Below are 14,864 nucleotides of genomic sequence, written 5' to 3' on the forward strand. Positions count from 1 at the left end.
TGTTTTTTCCAGGGGTGATCCTATCGAACCAGTGGTCCTAGAATATCACGGGAGGACTCATTCGAACGGAAATTGAAAGTTCTAGTGCCCTTTTTAAGTGACCAAAAAAATGGAGGGCAACTAGGCCCCCTCCAACGCTCATTTTTTCGCACTCACCAAATCAAAATTTTGAGATAACTATTTTGTTCAGCATAGTCCAAAATCTAATTAATGTCTTTGAGAATGACTTAATCCCCCACAGTTCCCGGGGGAAGGGCTGCAAGTTATGAACTTTGCCCATTGTTTATATATAGTATTGGTTAATGGGAAGTATACAGAAGTTTTCAGGAGGGATTTTTGTCTGGTGGGAGGGGGGGGGAAGAGAGGGTTATGGGGGAGGCTCTATCCATGGAGGATGTTTCTTTGGGGGAAGGGACATTTCTATGAAGGGGGCACCGGATTTCCGAGCAATATTTAAAAAACTATCAAAAATTAAATATAAAAAAGAAGTTTTTTTTTAACTGAAAGCAATGAGCAACATTAAAGCTTAAAACGAACAGAAATTATTCCGTATATGAAAGGGGTGGTCCCCTTCTCAACACCTCGCTCTTTACGCTAAATTTTGACTCTGTCTCACAACTTTATTTTTTAAAACAATAAAAAACTATAGCGTAAAGAGCGAGGCGTTGAGGAGGGGACAGCCCCTTTCATATACGGAATAATTTCTGTTCGTTTTAAGTTTTAATGTCGCTCCTTACTTTCAGTTAAAAAAACTTGTTTTTTTTAATTTAATATTTACACAAAATAGAATTTTCTGTATTAGCTGAAATAAAACCCAAATATCGTGTTCGCTTGGTTATAGAAATGGAGATTCATGCAGTCATCTCATTATCGATACCAAGATTACACAAACTTTGTGCTAATTATTGTGCTAATTAAGATTACAAAAACTTTGTGCTAATTATGGGCAAGCAGATCCATCTCATTAAAAGACAACAATATAAGATTTGTATTCGTTTTCCTTCTTTGTAAGAGTTTGTCTTAATAAATCTTTTACTGAAATATTTCGTACCTGTATTTTTTCCTAAAATGGAAGGGAGGCATCATTTGAATTGAAAATCAAATATTTTGCAGTAGGCATCAAGACATGGCTAATTGTAGAAAAGCCAAGACAGATAGTCCAAGTAATTGAGAGGCAAAAGTGTTTAAATGGCACGAGTAAGTATAACTCTATTATTGGACAAATACTTGTGTGTTAGTTTTTGGAAAGAGACGCCTGCCTAGAGTCTCAGGCAGGTTGACCAATAATTTAAATTTAACATATGACCATTAGATTGCCTGTAATGAGAGGCAAACAAGGTACGCCCGCCTATGGTCTTAGGAAGGTTGACCAAGAATTTAGAATTGACACAGGACCATTAATTTGCTTGGAATAACATGCAAACAATCATTTAAAGCCACTGACCGAGGTGGCTTGACACCTTTGGTGCTTTTCTCTAGAGTTTACGGACATGGTCAATTATAGTTTAGGATATGAGTTTTACACAAATACTATTTATAGATGTACTGATTTATGGTCGAAGAAATATACATCCTAAAAATGTTCATATTTAAATTGGTACAAGGGGAAAGGGAGGTGACAAAAGATATATAGGGATTTGGTTTCAGAGATTGAAAGAAAGTAAACTTCACAGCGATCAAAGAACATATTAAATAAGACGGGGGAAAGACGGTGAAAAAAGTAATAAAGGTAATAGTTCATTGCGAGAGGGCGTGGGTTTCAAGGATTGAAGGAAAGTAAAATTTACAGCGTCCAAACATCATATTAGTGCAACAACAAGATGAGGGGGAGACGGAGGCAAAGGAAATGGCTTTTAAGAACTGAAATAAGGTAGAAATTATAACGATAAAATGTTGTATTGACGTAAAAACAAAATGAGAGGAAGGCGAAACAAAAAAGCGCACAAAGAAATGAGTACACAGCGAGAGGAAGTGTGTTTGAGGATTTAAAAAAAGAGTAACATTCGCAACAGTCAAAGATAATACTAGTACGAGAATGGAAGGATGAGGTAGATGGAGACAAAGAGCACAAAGGGATAATCACAAAATGGCATGGGAATCAGTTTGACGATTGAAGAAGGGTAAAATTTAAAACAGTCAGTGAGAACGAAATGAGGGAACGACAACGGGGAGGATATTTATAACTCGATATCCACTTTTTTGGCTGCCAAATACTTTGACGATTCGATTCTACTCAAGTTCTTATGTAACGCCAAGATCCACTGTTGTCCAAAAAAGGAAATCCAGCCCCAAAATGGACTATCAAAAATACAAACACTGACTCTCAACTTATTTCCAGTCAAGGGCATCAATTTACAAAATGTAGGCCGAGGGGAGGGGGGCAAGGATTTTTTTTTATGACGACACAAAAAGGTTATTTTTCAAAATCTTACATTTTTTTCATTGACAATACAAAAAAGGTATTTTTTAAAATACAGCGAGAACAATCAAATCTAAAGAGGCAATTGGCCCCTCCCAGATTGCATTCTCCTACTCCCAGATTGCACCCCTCTCCCTCATAGCTATGATTAAGACTAGTGGAAATTCTCTAGTCTTTTAAGGTGTATCGATCATTCTCGAAAAAAAAAAAAAAGATCAAATCCTGCCCTTTTTTCGCTGTTTGACCAATGAGAACAAGCAGATACTACCTGACCATAATTTATAACGCATTTGAAAAAAAAAAAAAAAAAAAAAAAAACAACAACTAAATCATTCCTTGTAATGTTGAAATCCCAATCAAGCTGCAACCTCTACGTTTTGATATCAAAATCAGCATTAATAAAATAGCTATGAAATGAGATTCAAGGTACACAAGCCTTAGTAAACAATTTTATATTTCTTAACATTGGACGCGATCGTCTCTTAATAGGTTGCTAGCTACCGCTTCAACCCGGATATATGCAAATCCTCGGTCTAAAAAATCCTATCTGTCTTTTTTAAAATTCCAAAAATACATCCACAAAAACCGAAGAAAATAATAATTAATAAATCAAATATCAGGTGAAATATATCAAGGGGGGAATCAGTAGGACAAAAAAAACAAAAAAAACATGTTGGACAAACTACTGATTTGTAGGACAAATCAGTAGGACAAAATGATCAGGATTTTTGCCACGGGTGCAATAGAGGTGAGAACTACCACTGCTGTTGGTCCACCCTTTGATAAAAGCTTTAAAAATACTTCTGTCCATTTAAGAAGTACAGAAACGCCAAATACGATCTTTAGGCGTAACCGCTGGGATATGCATACAATGCATTCCACTTTTCTGCGTTTGTTAAAAGATAACCAACACTCACCAGAAACAACACAAGGATACGGCTTCATTTTATCCGAAGGAGTGGCTGCATGAAACTTCAGAAGTAGATCAACTGCAATAGGTGTAGCCGGATCCAGCACCTCACCTTTACTAAGTTTGACTTTATGGACCACAGTCTGAAAAAAGGATCAATTATAATAAATTACATTTACAATATTAAATTTATTTGGTCATTGTTATATTGAAAATAAATAAATATATTTAGTTGATCCATCTCTTTACAGCTTCTAAGCAAATTATTCAAATATCTATATTTAACTCGGTATATTAATAATCTAACTGATTACCGTTCTTAAATAAATTGCAATTATTTTCAATAATATTAAATTAAGAGAAATAAACAAAATATTTGATTGATATATTAATTGATTAAAATTACTGACAACAAAAAAAGCCCACAAAGTTAAAAAAAAAAAAAACTTAAAAAGAATGTAGCGGAAGTCAAAGAAAATTTAATACAAATTCTGAATTTGACAGTCGAAAACCATATCACATATTTTGAACAAAAAAAACACCCATAAAATAACGAATATATATGTACATAATATATATATATATATATATATATATATATATATATATATATATATATATATATATATATATATATATATATATATATATATACATATATTAAATAAAAAAACAAGTTTTTTAAACTGAAAGTATGGAGCGACATTAAAACTTAAAACGAACAGAAATTATTCCGAATATGAAAGGGGCTGTCCCCTCCTCAACGCCTCGCTCTTTACGCTAAAGTTTTTTATTGTTTTAAAAAATAAAGTTGTGAGACAGAGTCAAACTTTAGCGTAAAGAGCGAGGCGTTGAGGAGGGTATAGCCCCTTTCATATACGGAATAATTTCTATTCGTTTTAAGTTTTAATGTCGCTCCTTACTTTCAGTTTAAAAAACTTGTTTTTTTAAAATTTAATTTCTGATCATTTTTTAGTTAATGCAGCTTTTATTTTGGCTCACCGTCATTGAATAAGTAAAAAAAAATTGCATAAAAATTTTACTTTTCTTTTGCTAAATTGCTGTCTGTAAATTTGGTTCTGACGTAATTTACAAATTAACTTACGTAACGAACTTCTATATTCGTATATTTTTCTTCTGGCAAAAATACAAAGTTGCAGATTTTTGCAGATACGAGCTTGAAACCTATGTAATAGGGTTTTCTTATACGCTTAATCTGACAGTGTGATTTTCATTAAAATTCTTTCTCTTGTAGGGGATGTTTCCCCCCTCTTTAAAAAATCAGGTAGATTTTCTCAGGCTCGTAGCCTTTGATGAGTAATACTAAACTTAATAAAATTCATATATTTAGAATCAGCATTATAAGCCCATTCTTTTGATACATTTATTGACATCAAAGTTTCGTTTTTAAAAGTTTCAATTACTATTGAGCCGCATCGCTTGTTTTTTTTTTGTTTTTTTTTATTACGTATATGTTATTACGTATATGATGGGGTTCTCCCCTTAGTCAATACCACACTTTTTACGTTAAAAGTTAAAAAAAATTTTAATTCAAAAACCCCTGAATCACAAAGGCCGTTTAATTAGAATATATAGCTCTTTTGAAAGCACTAAAAAAAACTGTAGCGTAAAGAGCGAGGTATTGACATGGGGGAGAACCCCCTAATATGCGTAATAATTTCTGTTCATTTTAAGTTCTAATGTTGCTTCTTACTTTCAGTTGAAAAAACTTGTTTTTTTTAATTTAATTTCTGGTCGTTTTTTCAATAATGCTTGGAAATCCGGCGCCCCCTTCATAGAAATATCCCTTACCCCAAAAGAAACATCCTCCACGGAAAGATTCTCCCGATTAACCCCCTCCTCCAGCCCCCCCCCACCAGAAAAAATCCTTCCTGAAAATTTCTGTATACTTCACAATAACCAATACAATATGTAATCAATGGGCATAGTTCATATCTTGCATCCCTTCCCCTGGGACCTGTGGGGGATTAAGTCATCGTAAAAGACATATTTATTAGATTTTCGACTATGCTGAACAAAATGGCTATCTCAAAATTTTAATTCGGTGACTTCGAGAAAAAAATGAGCGTGGGAGGGGGCCTAGGTGCCCTCGATTTTTTGGTCACTTAATTACCCCTGGAAAAAAAACAACAAACAAACAAACAAATAAACACACACCCGTGATCTTTCTTCTGGCAAAAAATGCAAAATTCCACATTTTTGTAGATAGGAGCTTGAAACCTCTACAGTAGGTTTCTCTGATACGCTGAATATGATGGTGTGAATTTCATTAAGGTTCTATAACTTTTAGGGGGTCTTTCCCCCTTTTTTCGAAAATCAGCCAAATTTTCTCAGGCGCGTAACTTTTGATGGGTAACTTGATGAAACTTATATATTTGAAATCAGAATTAAAATCTGATTCTTTTGATGTATCTATTGGTATCAAAATTCCGTTTTTTAGAGTTTCGGTTACCATTGAGCCGGGTCGCTCCTTACTTACAGTTCGTTACCACGATTTGTTTGATATATATATAAGAATATATATATTCCTTCAAAATAAAATATTTTATATCAAGTTTCCGGGCACCACAGATATTTTAATCGTTTATATGCCGCTAATCTTTTACCCGATTATCTAAGTAGATTATCTACTGAATTATCACAGGAATAAAACAACCAATGGCTTTCATGGAATTGTGTCCCATCCAGGCCAATGAAGTGGGTCTAACAAAGCTGGTTTTCTTATATTTTTCCCTAGACATCTCCCCTTCCACATAACCAGTGCAAGATGTGTGCCAATGAGTTATGTTTGAGCAAAGTTGTTTTCTTCTACTCTATTCTAGACGCTTCCTACTTCCGGCAATCCGAGTCACAGTAAAGGTAATATACAGTAGCAAAAAGTCCTATACTCCCCATTGAAAATTTTTGGCACCGATCTAAAATCATACGAGATTCGTGACCTCGCCTTCGCGTTTCCGATGGAAAACCAAGTAGCAACTGAAACTATGGCTCTGATGTATATGCTCAGAGTCTAGTTATGCGCTAAGAAATGTATGTCATGTTTGGAAAAAGATTTTGCTACTGGTATATACTTAAACTGTGATCCGACAAATGGTGGCGCATAGAGAGAAAGCTCCTTATAAGCGAGATCAAGCTCCGCCCACTTTTATTAATTGGCCAATGAGAATAAAAGGATTATACTATTAATAACACCTCAGGAGAGAATCGCATTAATTAAGAGAAGTGAAAGTTGCTGTAACTTCTTTTCCTATTTAATAGACGTAAGTGCTTGCAGAAAGTGTCATTAACATTGACACCAGAACGAATCTTTTTGTACCAGTTAATTTGTATCTTTTCTGAGGTAACACAATCGGCAAAAGGTCTTAGCATATTATTCCTATCGGTTACAAATGTAAAAAGGGCCGAAGACTTAGAGACAAACGACATTCACTAGACCTTGAAAATTGTATAGGAATAGTTGGGCACAACCATCAGGTTAGGTTAGACAATTCCCCCTTTCATCACCCGATAAAGATTGCACATCCTCGTAATAATGCGAATATTGAGAAATATATTATCTTTTCTTTAAGGAAACACTGACTGATTGTTAGCGTTTCAAACGCAAATTCTGTCTTTGATCACATAATTTTTTTCTAAAATGGAAGAAACTAGTAATGAGGGTGAAGAAATTAGGGTGAGAAATCAAGGGGGGCAGTATGTACGTTCCCCAACTGGGAACGTACAAACTGCTTTGGATCACGTCAACTATTTAAAATAGTTGTAACTAGAGATTAAAAAAAAAAAAACACCATCAGAAATTACAAAGCGTTTGTCAAGATCGATTAGTAGCGTTAACTTTGTCTTTGATCTCGTGAACTATCCTGAAAAATGCGTAACTAATAATAATGGTGATGAAAAGAGGTACTTGCAGAAACCGAACCACATGGCGGCGCTGAGCTGAAATATGGTCAATTCGATCCAGCCCAACAAATGATATCGAAGGTTAGGTTATAGCATTTTCTTTGGTCAAGCATTGCTAAACTTAAATCGCGAAACCTGTTTATTTGTCAATTGGTCAAATTTAGAAAACCGGCTAGTAGCAAGTCATTTAAAGGCAAGGCATGGACCTTCTACCCTCGGATATAGTGAAACACATTCGGCAAAAAATGCAGAACAGGCATGTATGCGTCAACTGATTTATAAAAAAAAAACAAAAAAACGGCAAATTAAATGACAAATGTAGGTTATATATATATATATATATATATATATATATATATATATATATATATATATATATTAAAGTGGGCATTGATGTATAAATGGAGGCGGGCTTTGAGATTTTAAAAATGTTGAGATTTTAAAAGGACCCCACGTACCAGGGCCGTATCAAGGATTTTTGTTCAGGGGAGGTTTTACTAATTTTTGACTTTTTTTGGGGGGGGGGGTTACTAATTTTTGACTCAGTTTTCGACTAATTTTACTGATTTTTACCTAGGTTTTACTAATTTTCGACATATTTTCGAGTCGGTCAAACACTTCGGGGGGAAGGGGGTTCAAACCGGGTAACCCCCCCCCCCTGGATACGGCCTTGCCACGTACCCACCTACCTAAGGTCACAAATACAGAAAAAGATAAAAGTTTTCTATGTCCTAGGAGTGGTATAACTCTAAGCTGTCTCGAGCTCCTCTTGTCAATGGTTAGTTTTTAAATCCAATTTTTAGTAATTAAGTCCTCATAATTTTGAGTCTTGCTTTGGCTACGATTTTGAGCACTCATTAGGATTAAACAAATAGGATTATGCCAGTAAAACGTAAGGACAGGGATATACTTATACAAGAAAGCAAGGGGTGTGTGTGTGTGTGATGGCAGTATTTTTTACCAGAAATCGACAACACTGCTCTTTAAACTGGCCTTTTTATGGAGAGAAATATAATACTTATAATGAAATGCAACAGGTTAATTGGCCACGCATTCAAAATTTCTTTCAGCAAGGAGGAGGGGGAGGGCAAATAAGAAGCACAAAAAAGTTAAACATAGCAATTATGAGATTCATAAAGAAAATTGCGAGAAATATCAACGTTTGTTGAGGAGAGGGGGCCAGCCGAAAGCCCCCTTCCCTTATATTAACTTGGAATTAATTAAAGGACACTTACTGCATGACTTAAAACATTAAAAACTGTTGTTGAACGATAAAAGCAGAAAGGACACTGGTATGTGCAGTATCGATGTTTAGTCACCATATGCGAAGTGAGGCTAATGGCGGTTTTAAACTTGGTAAGACAATAGCAGCAATCCAAATGGTTCTCTTCTTCTTCTTCATGGCATATCAAGTGCATCTCAAATTCCATTTCAACTGATGTAGTGTACGAGCAATGTAAATCCAGACATTTGAAAAAATTTATAAGCTTTTCAGGTTGACACATTTCAGCATACATTTTTGGGTCTTTTTTCAATTTAATTAATAAAGGAACTTTGAATTCCTCTGAGCTTATGGTTTCGGGGTAGAGATCTGGACAATCACTGAACTGTATTGCCTAAAAAGAATATTGTATCATTAATAATGTGAACAACCTGGGGACAGGGCTGTTTTCTAGACATAGAAATATAATACGATCAAACAGTAGTAACATGGAAAAGAAAATTCTCATTTGATCATATCTAACGGTTTCTACTAGAGGGGTATATATATATATATATATATATATATATATATATATATATATATATATATATATATATATATATATATATATGTACTATCAAATTGTCATATCTCTTAGTTTTGGTTTAACTCCTTTCATGTCATTAGAATAGAACTAAAAAGAACATTTAATGCAAATACGGAAAAGCTTATATTAATAGAATTAAAATAAAAATTCTCACTCTAAATTGCGGATACAGAATTCTTTTCAGTATAACTCTGATTAAGCCCTTTTTAGGGTTAATAAGGTGGGAATGCTTCTATAAAAACTAAAAGGAATGTTTTTGCATAAGGTTCGAATTTGTTTAATTGTTGTTTTCTTCTTTTTCTCATACAGTAATTTTGGCCGGCTCGGCTGGTCTGCGCTACGTCCAGCGCAGATCGACCAGAAAACAAGCCTTAAGAGCAGGGGCGTCCCGAGGAGGGGCCGGGGAGCCCCCCCCCCCCAACTTCTTTGGCATTCGGTAAAATTTTCACCGGCGGCGAAAATTTCGGCAGAAATTTTACAACATCGGCCAAAATTTAGCAAAATTCTTGATTTCCGCAGAAACTTCGGCATAAATCAGGTAGCGATTCGGTAAAATTTACGAAGATCGCCCTCCAATAAAATGAGCCTCAAGACGCCCCTGCTTAAGGGGACCGAGAGCAAGCATCAAAACAGCAATCAAAGAGCAATTAATTCTACATTGTTCCCCAATCGTAAAAGACTTGTTCCTCAACTCCTAACTACTAAAAAAAGCAATTATATTAATTAAAACCACATTGGCCTGACATCACATAAATAAATAAAAACGAGCAAAAATGGTTTTTTTTTTATGGGCCAAATGAAAGTACTGAAAAAAACACAACAAAGCGAATATTTCGAGAGGACAAACGCCTCTCTTCTTTAGCGCGAAACGAAATAATGTATCCAAAACAAACGCGGAAAGTCAATGTGAAAAGAACCAAAAAATTAAAAGATAAATAAAAGCCAAAAATTAAAAACAAATACCTAACAACCATAAAAGCGAGTTATTCGCCAATATCCGCGATTTGCACAAAATTCAAAAAAAATTATGAACTGCCATCGACGGATACTAGCGAACAACTGAGAGAGAAAAGAAAAATTCATTCACTCAAAAATAAAACGAACCAGCAATTAAATAAGTTGGAAAACTATGTCATCTGACTTCGGATTTTAATAGATGTATTTCTTGCAGACACCCTTTGAGTCCTAAGGGGTTGTTCACAACCCCTTAGGTTTTGTTTTGGAGTGAGTGAATTGTTTTCTTTTCTCTCTCAGTTGTTCGCTAGTATCCGTCGATGGCAGTTCATAATTTTTTGGATTTTGTGCAAAACGCGGATATTGGCGAATAACTCGCTTTTATGGTTGTTAGGTATTTGGTTTTAATTTTTGGCTTTTATTGAATTTTATTCATCTTTAAGTTATTGGTTTTTTGGTTCTTTTCACATTGATTTTCCGCGTTTGTTTTTGGATACATTATTTCGTATCGCGCTAAAGAAGAGAGGCGTTTGTCCTCTCGAAATATTCGCTTTGTTGTGTTTTTTTTCAGTACTTTTATTTGGCCTATAAAAAACCCCATTTTTGCTCGTTTTCTTTCGTTATATATATATATATATATATATATATATATATATATATATATATATATATATATATATATATATATATATATATATATATATATATATATATATATATATATATATATATATACGCTTATTACTCGTTATTTGCAGGCAAATAGCCAAGGAGGGGGGGGGGACTGGTAAACAAACGAATCTTAAACCAAATCATGCATCTTTAGTCTTATATATCCAGGCCAATGTCCAAATTATAATGATATGCTTAGGTATCAATACTTTGGAAATAATAAAATATGAATCTAATCTGTCTTAATACTAATACCAAAGAATATGATATGCTGATAAAAGATGACACATTTTCCTACACTCGAGGGGCGTGATTTTCTATGGGGCAGTGGGGGAGGGGGGCAACTGCCAATCTCAGACCTAGGTTTTACCCCTCCCCTTCCCGACCCAAGTTTTTGCCGCACCAGCTAAAATGTAGTTTCTTCAAAAATCTAGTCAAAACTAAGATATGCCTGCATAATTCAAGCATCCACAGAAACAGATCAGTTTTCTTTACTGTATCTTTACCTTTATGGTACTATATGGCTTATTTTTCAGTTTTCACTTGATTTACGAAAATTGCCGCCAACTTTGCCCCCCCCCCCAGGATTTTGACGAAATTATGTCACTGCTACGCTTACAGTATATCCAGTAAGACAATGAATTGTAAGTAAATTTCCGGTATTCCCTCCCAGAGTACAGTCCAGAGAGAAATCAGATTTAGCCAGAACAAGTAAAGTTGGTTTCTTCGGAGGATTTGTATCTCAGATCAAGTGCTAGTAATTATGCTTCATCAAACAGTTCGTGGTAAGAGAGGAAGGGCTGGCCTCTCCTCAATGCTTCGCTCTTTACGCTAAATTTTGACTCTGCCACAACTCCAATTTTTAAAACAATACAAACTTTAGCGTAAAGAGCGAGGCGTTGAGGAGGGGACAGCCCCTTTCATATACGGAATAATTTCTTTCGTTTTAAGTTTTAATGTCTCTCCTTACTTTCAGTAAAAAACAAACTTTTTTTAAAATTCAATTTTTGAAATGAGTTCACTGCTACCCAGGAAGGAAAGTTAGTATTGAAATCGCCCATGGTAGATCAGAGTCATATATAATTACGACAACCATGCCCCAATCACAGAGCATGATAACTATGAAGACTGGAAGCGTTTAATTTTAATCACCGGTTTTACAAGAATTGAACATAACTAACATCTCTACCTATGCAGTGTTTTCCAGCGGAAATAAAAAACGACTATTAAGCTTAAATTTAGTTCATCAAATTTAAATTTCTATTGTTTTTTTCAATTTGGATCAGGTCCAAAATTTTATGGAAGCATTACTTTCAACTATTTCTTATAACAATATTAACGGCTAGGTTAGTCTGATGATTATAGACTGGTTGAAAATAATATACTTGTTGTGCCCTTTAGGAGAAGAGATTGTATAATCTTTAACCCAATGTAAGACTAATATAAAGTAAACAAGCAAAAAGAAATTTGGATTTTATAATTAAATTGATGATCTTGTTATATAACGTTATATGGCATTAAATGTTTTTATTCTCAAAGACGAACTTAAATTTTCAAATTTCTGTCTCCAATACTCTTTGTACCATCCCGTTTATTCAGAGGTGGTTTCAGAGGGGGCACTTGCCCGGATGCAGAAATTTGGGGGGCGCAAAATTTCAAATAAACAATTTAACAGTGATTGTCATTTTGCAATTTTTTTAATTTCATTTTTACTAAAATAAAGTAGAGGGTGCAGTTGGCAGTAAGTATAAGCAAATTTAATCCGAAATTTTCATTTTTCTTGTATCTTCATCATCATCTCTTGAAAATAAAAGTAAGCAAACAGAATTTAAGTAGTTTTAACGTTTCTTGTGATATTTTGTATCCAGATTGAGTTATAAATGAAATTTTTTGGAGACAGGGAGGGGGGACAACTCAATATTTTGCCACGGACGCAAAAGAGGCCAGGGCCACCATTCTTTTATTATTATTTACTATCAGTTTAGTATATTACAAAAGTTACACATATGGCTCTCCTCTCCTCTCAAAATCCACCATTTACCATTGGATACCACCGAAAGACGTATCGTTTTAAAAATAGTTTGGGAGGATCAAAGTTGCTTCATCATTATAATGATGAGGGTCAATGATCAAGAATCAAATTTGGGTAGTTTGGGTTTGGGAGACAGTTTGGGAGGATCAAAGTTGCTCCTCTACCCAAATCGAATTGTTTACCACATTTACCAATTTTCCTTAACATCAAACCCTCCCAAACTACCCAAACAACGGATTTGTAATAGTTTTGTTGTTCTGGAGTTTGGGATCATTTTTTGGGTAGAGGAGCAACTTTGATCCTCCCAAACTGTCTTTGATCTTTATATTACAATTACATTAATATATAGTAACGACAAACAATAACGATAATTACCGCATTTGAAACAATAAAAATTGAAATCAATTACCTGTTTACTCAGGTTTTCTGCATTTGTAACTGCATTTACAGAGCAATTTCCAGTCTCAGCGACGGGTAAGAGCAATTGCTCACCTGGGTCTGGTTGGCTAATTGTAGAAACGGTGTCTTCTCCATTTTCAGTGGCCAGAGGATTACTTATAGGCTCTGCAACGCAATAGTAAAAATTTAATATGAAAAGAAAATGGAAGCATCAGAATTCATTAAAAGTTGATTGTTAAGACTGAAACAAAAATTATATATTAAAAACTTCAATCAGAAATAACACAAAGGGGAAATAATCGTACCGAGGACATATTCAGGGCAGGAAGGTAACCACTTTGTGCTATAGCCTTAAATTGGGTTTGCTGTGGCGTTGTTAAGCGAGGTAATCACATTTCAGACAATTCTGAAAACGGGTTTCAGACAATGGGTAGTGCTTCTGCATCGAAACTATAAATATTTTAAAGAATATCAATTCAAAAGGTGCCAGTTCATGGAAGAGGGGGGGGGGGGAAATCAATTTTGTTGCTTCTAATTTTTTCAATAAAATACTTAAACGGGTATTTTCAAAATCTTGGAGGGCAGAGGGGAGCAAAAATCTTATGGGGTTAGTTTCTCTCTCCAAATGACACCACTTTCAATCTATCAATATTATGCCACTGAGTACCGACTTTAGTCTATCGTGTCGAATATCGGGGGTAACACTATGCATTTCTGAGTAGGCTAGTTACTAAATTACTTGTTAAGTGTATTTTAATTAAATCCACAAATCAGATACAGTAAATATTTAAAAAATAATTTCATTTGTTAGTTTTTGAAGGTGAAAGTTGTGACACTTTAGTAGATAACACAGGAGATATTTCCTTAGGCCTAATTTATAACAACTTAATTTCGAAATACTCAATCAATATTTTTCGCCCAGTCTAATTTAAAACAACCTGTCCGCACATCTAATGAAAATCGAAGTTGCAGAAAGGCTAAGTCTATTTCGAGGCAAAGAACATTTGTTCAATCCAACTGGTGAATTTTTCTTTCATTTACTTCTGGCTTTTTTTTATTCAGTATCTATTCTACTCTTGTTAGGTTCACTTCGAGAGGTTAGATTTTTTTTTGTTTAGCACTGAGGAGGACTTGGCGGAGGTCCTTGTCGAAATATTTGCTTGTCCTTTGTTTTCATATTTTGCCAGTGTCTGACAAAATCCTCGTTTCCTTACCTATTTGATTTTTCATTTATTATATCCTTTCCTCTATTGGTTTTCATGCGTCATTTTAGTAGGTATTACAGGCCTCAGAGGTGATGGATATTTAAAAGTTTTCTCATTTTTTTCCCATGCTATATGAGTCTGATTTAGTAGCAGAGAAAGTATTATCTGAGTAGTGATTATTTCCTCTATATTTGAAGCCATACATAAATTGAATTTAGGAATTTTCTCATCTTATAAGAAAAGCAATCTGAATTGGGCGCATTCTACAGTTAATTGAATGTGACACAGATTCGTTAGGATTTACTACTCTTTCGAAATAGTAATAGACAGACATACATACAGGAATTTTTTTCGGGGATTCAATAATTTTTGACAATTTTAATAAGAAATACCCGGAAATATTTGAAAATTTTGGATTTTAGGGTGAAGGCCCAGGCCCCAAGCCCTCCCTGTCCACGTAAGTTCCTGGTTTTACTGCTAATACTACTCATTGCAGCACCAGGCCGCCTGAGGCCAACACAGCTACGCACGCTACTCTCCA

The 14,864-nt window shown here is 34.7% G+C and overlaps 1 protein-coding gene across 1 annotated transcript in view; it reads right to left on the reverse strand.

The window, feature by feature from the left end:
- Window positions 1-14,864, reverse strand: part of LOC148941769 (uncharacterized) — a 67,948-nt gene that overhangs the window by 41,855 nt on the left and 11,229 nt on the right. The window contains exons 2-4 of the mRNA XM_089103603.1: window positions 13,129-13,283; window positions 8,486-8,866; window positions 3,337-3,472 (exon numbers count right to left, since the gene is read on the reverse strand). Coding sequence (XP_088959729.1) covers window positions 3,337-3,472; window positions 8,486-8,866; window positions 13,129-13,283 — 672 coding nt within the window. The remainder of the gene's footprint in view (window positions 1-3,336; window positions 3,473-8,485; window positions 8,867-13,128; window positions 13,284-14,864) is intronic.

Source organism: Artemia sp. Qi Xiang Cuo, chromosome 17, assembly GCF_049724085.1.
Source record: "Artemia sp. Qi Xiang Cuo chromosome 17, ASM4972408v1, whole genome shotgun sequence".
NCBI classification, from domain to species: Eukaryota; Metazoa; Arthropoda; class Branchiopoda; order Anostraca; family Artemiidae; genus Artemia; species Artemia sp. Qi Xiang Cuo.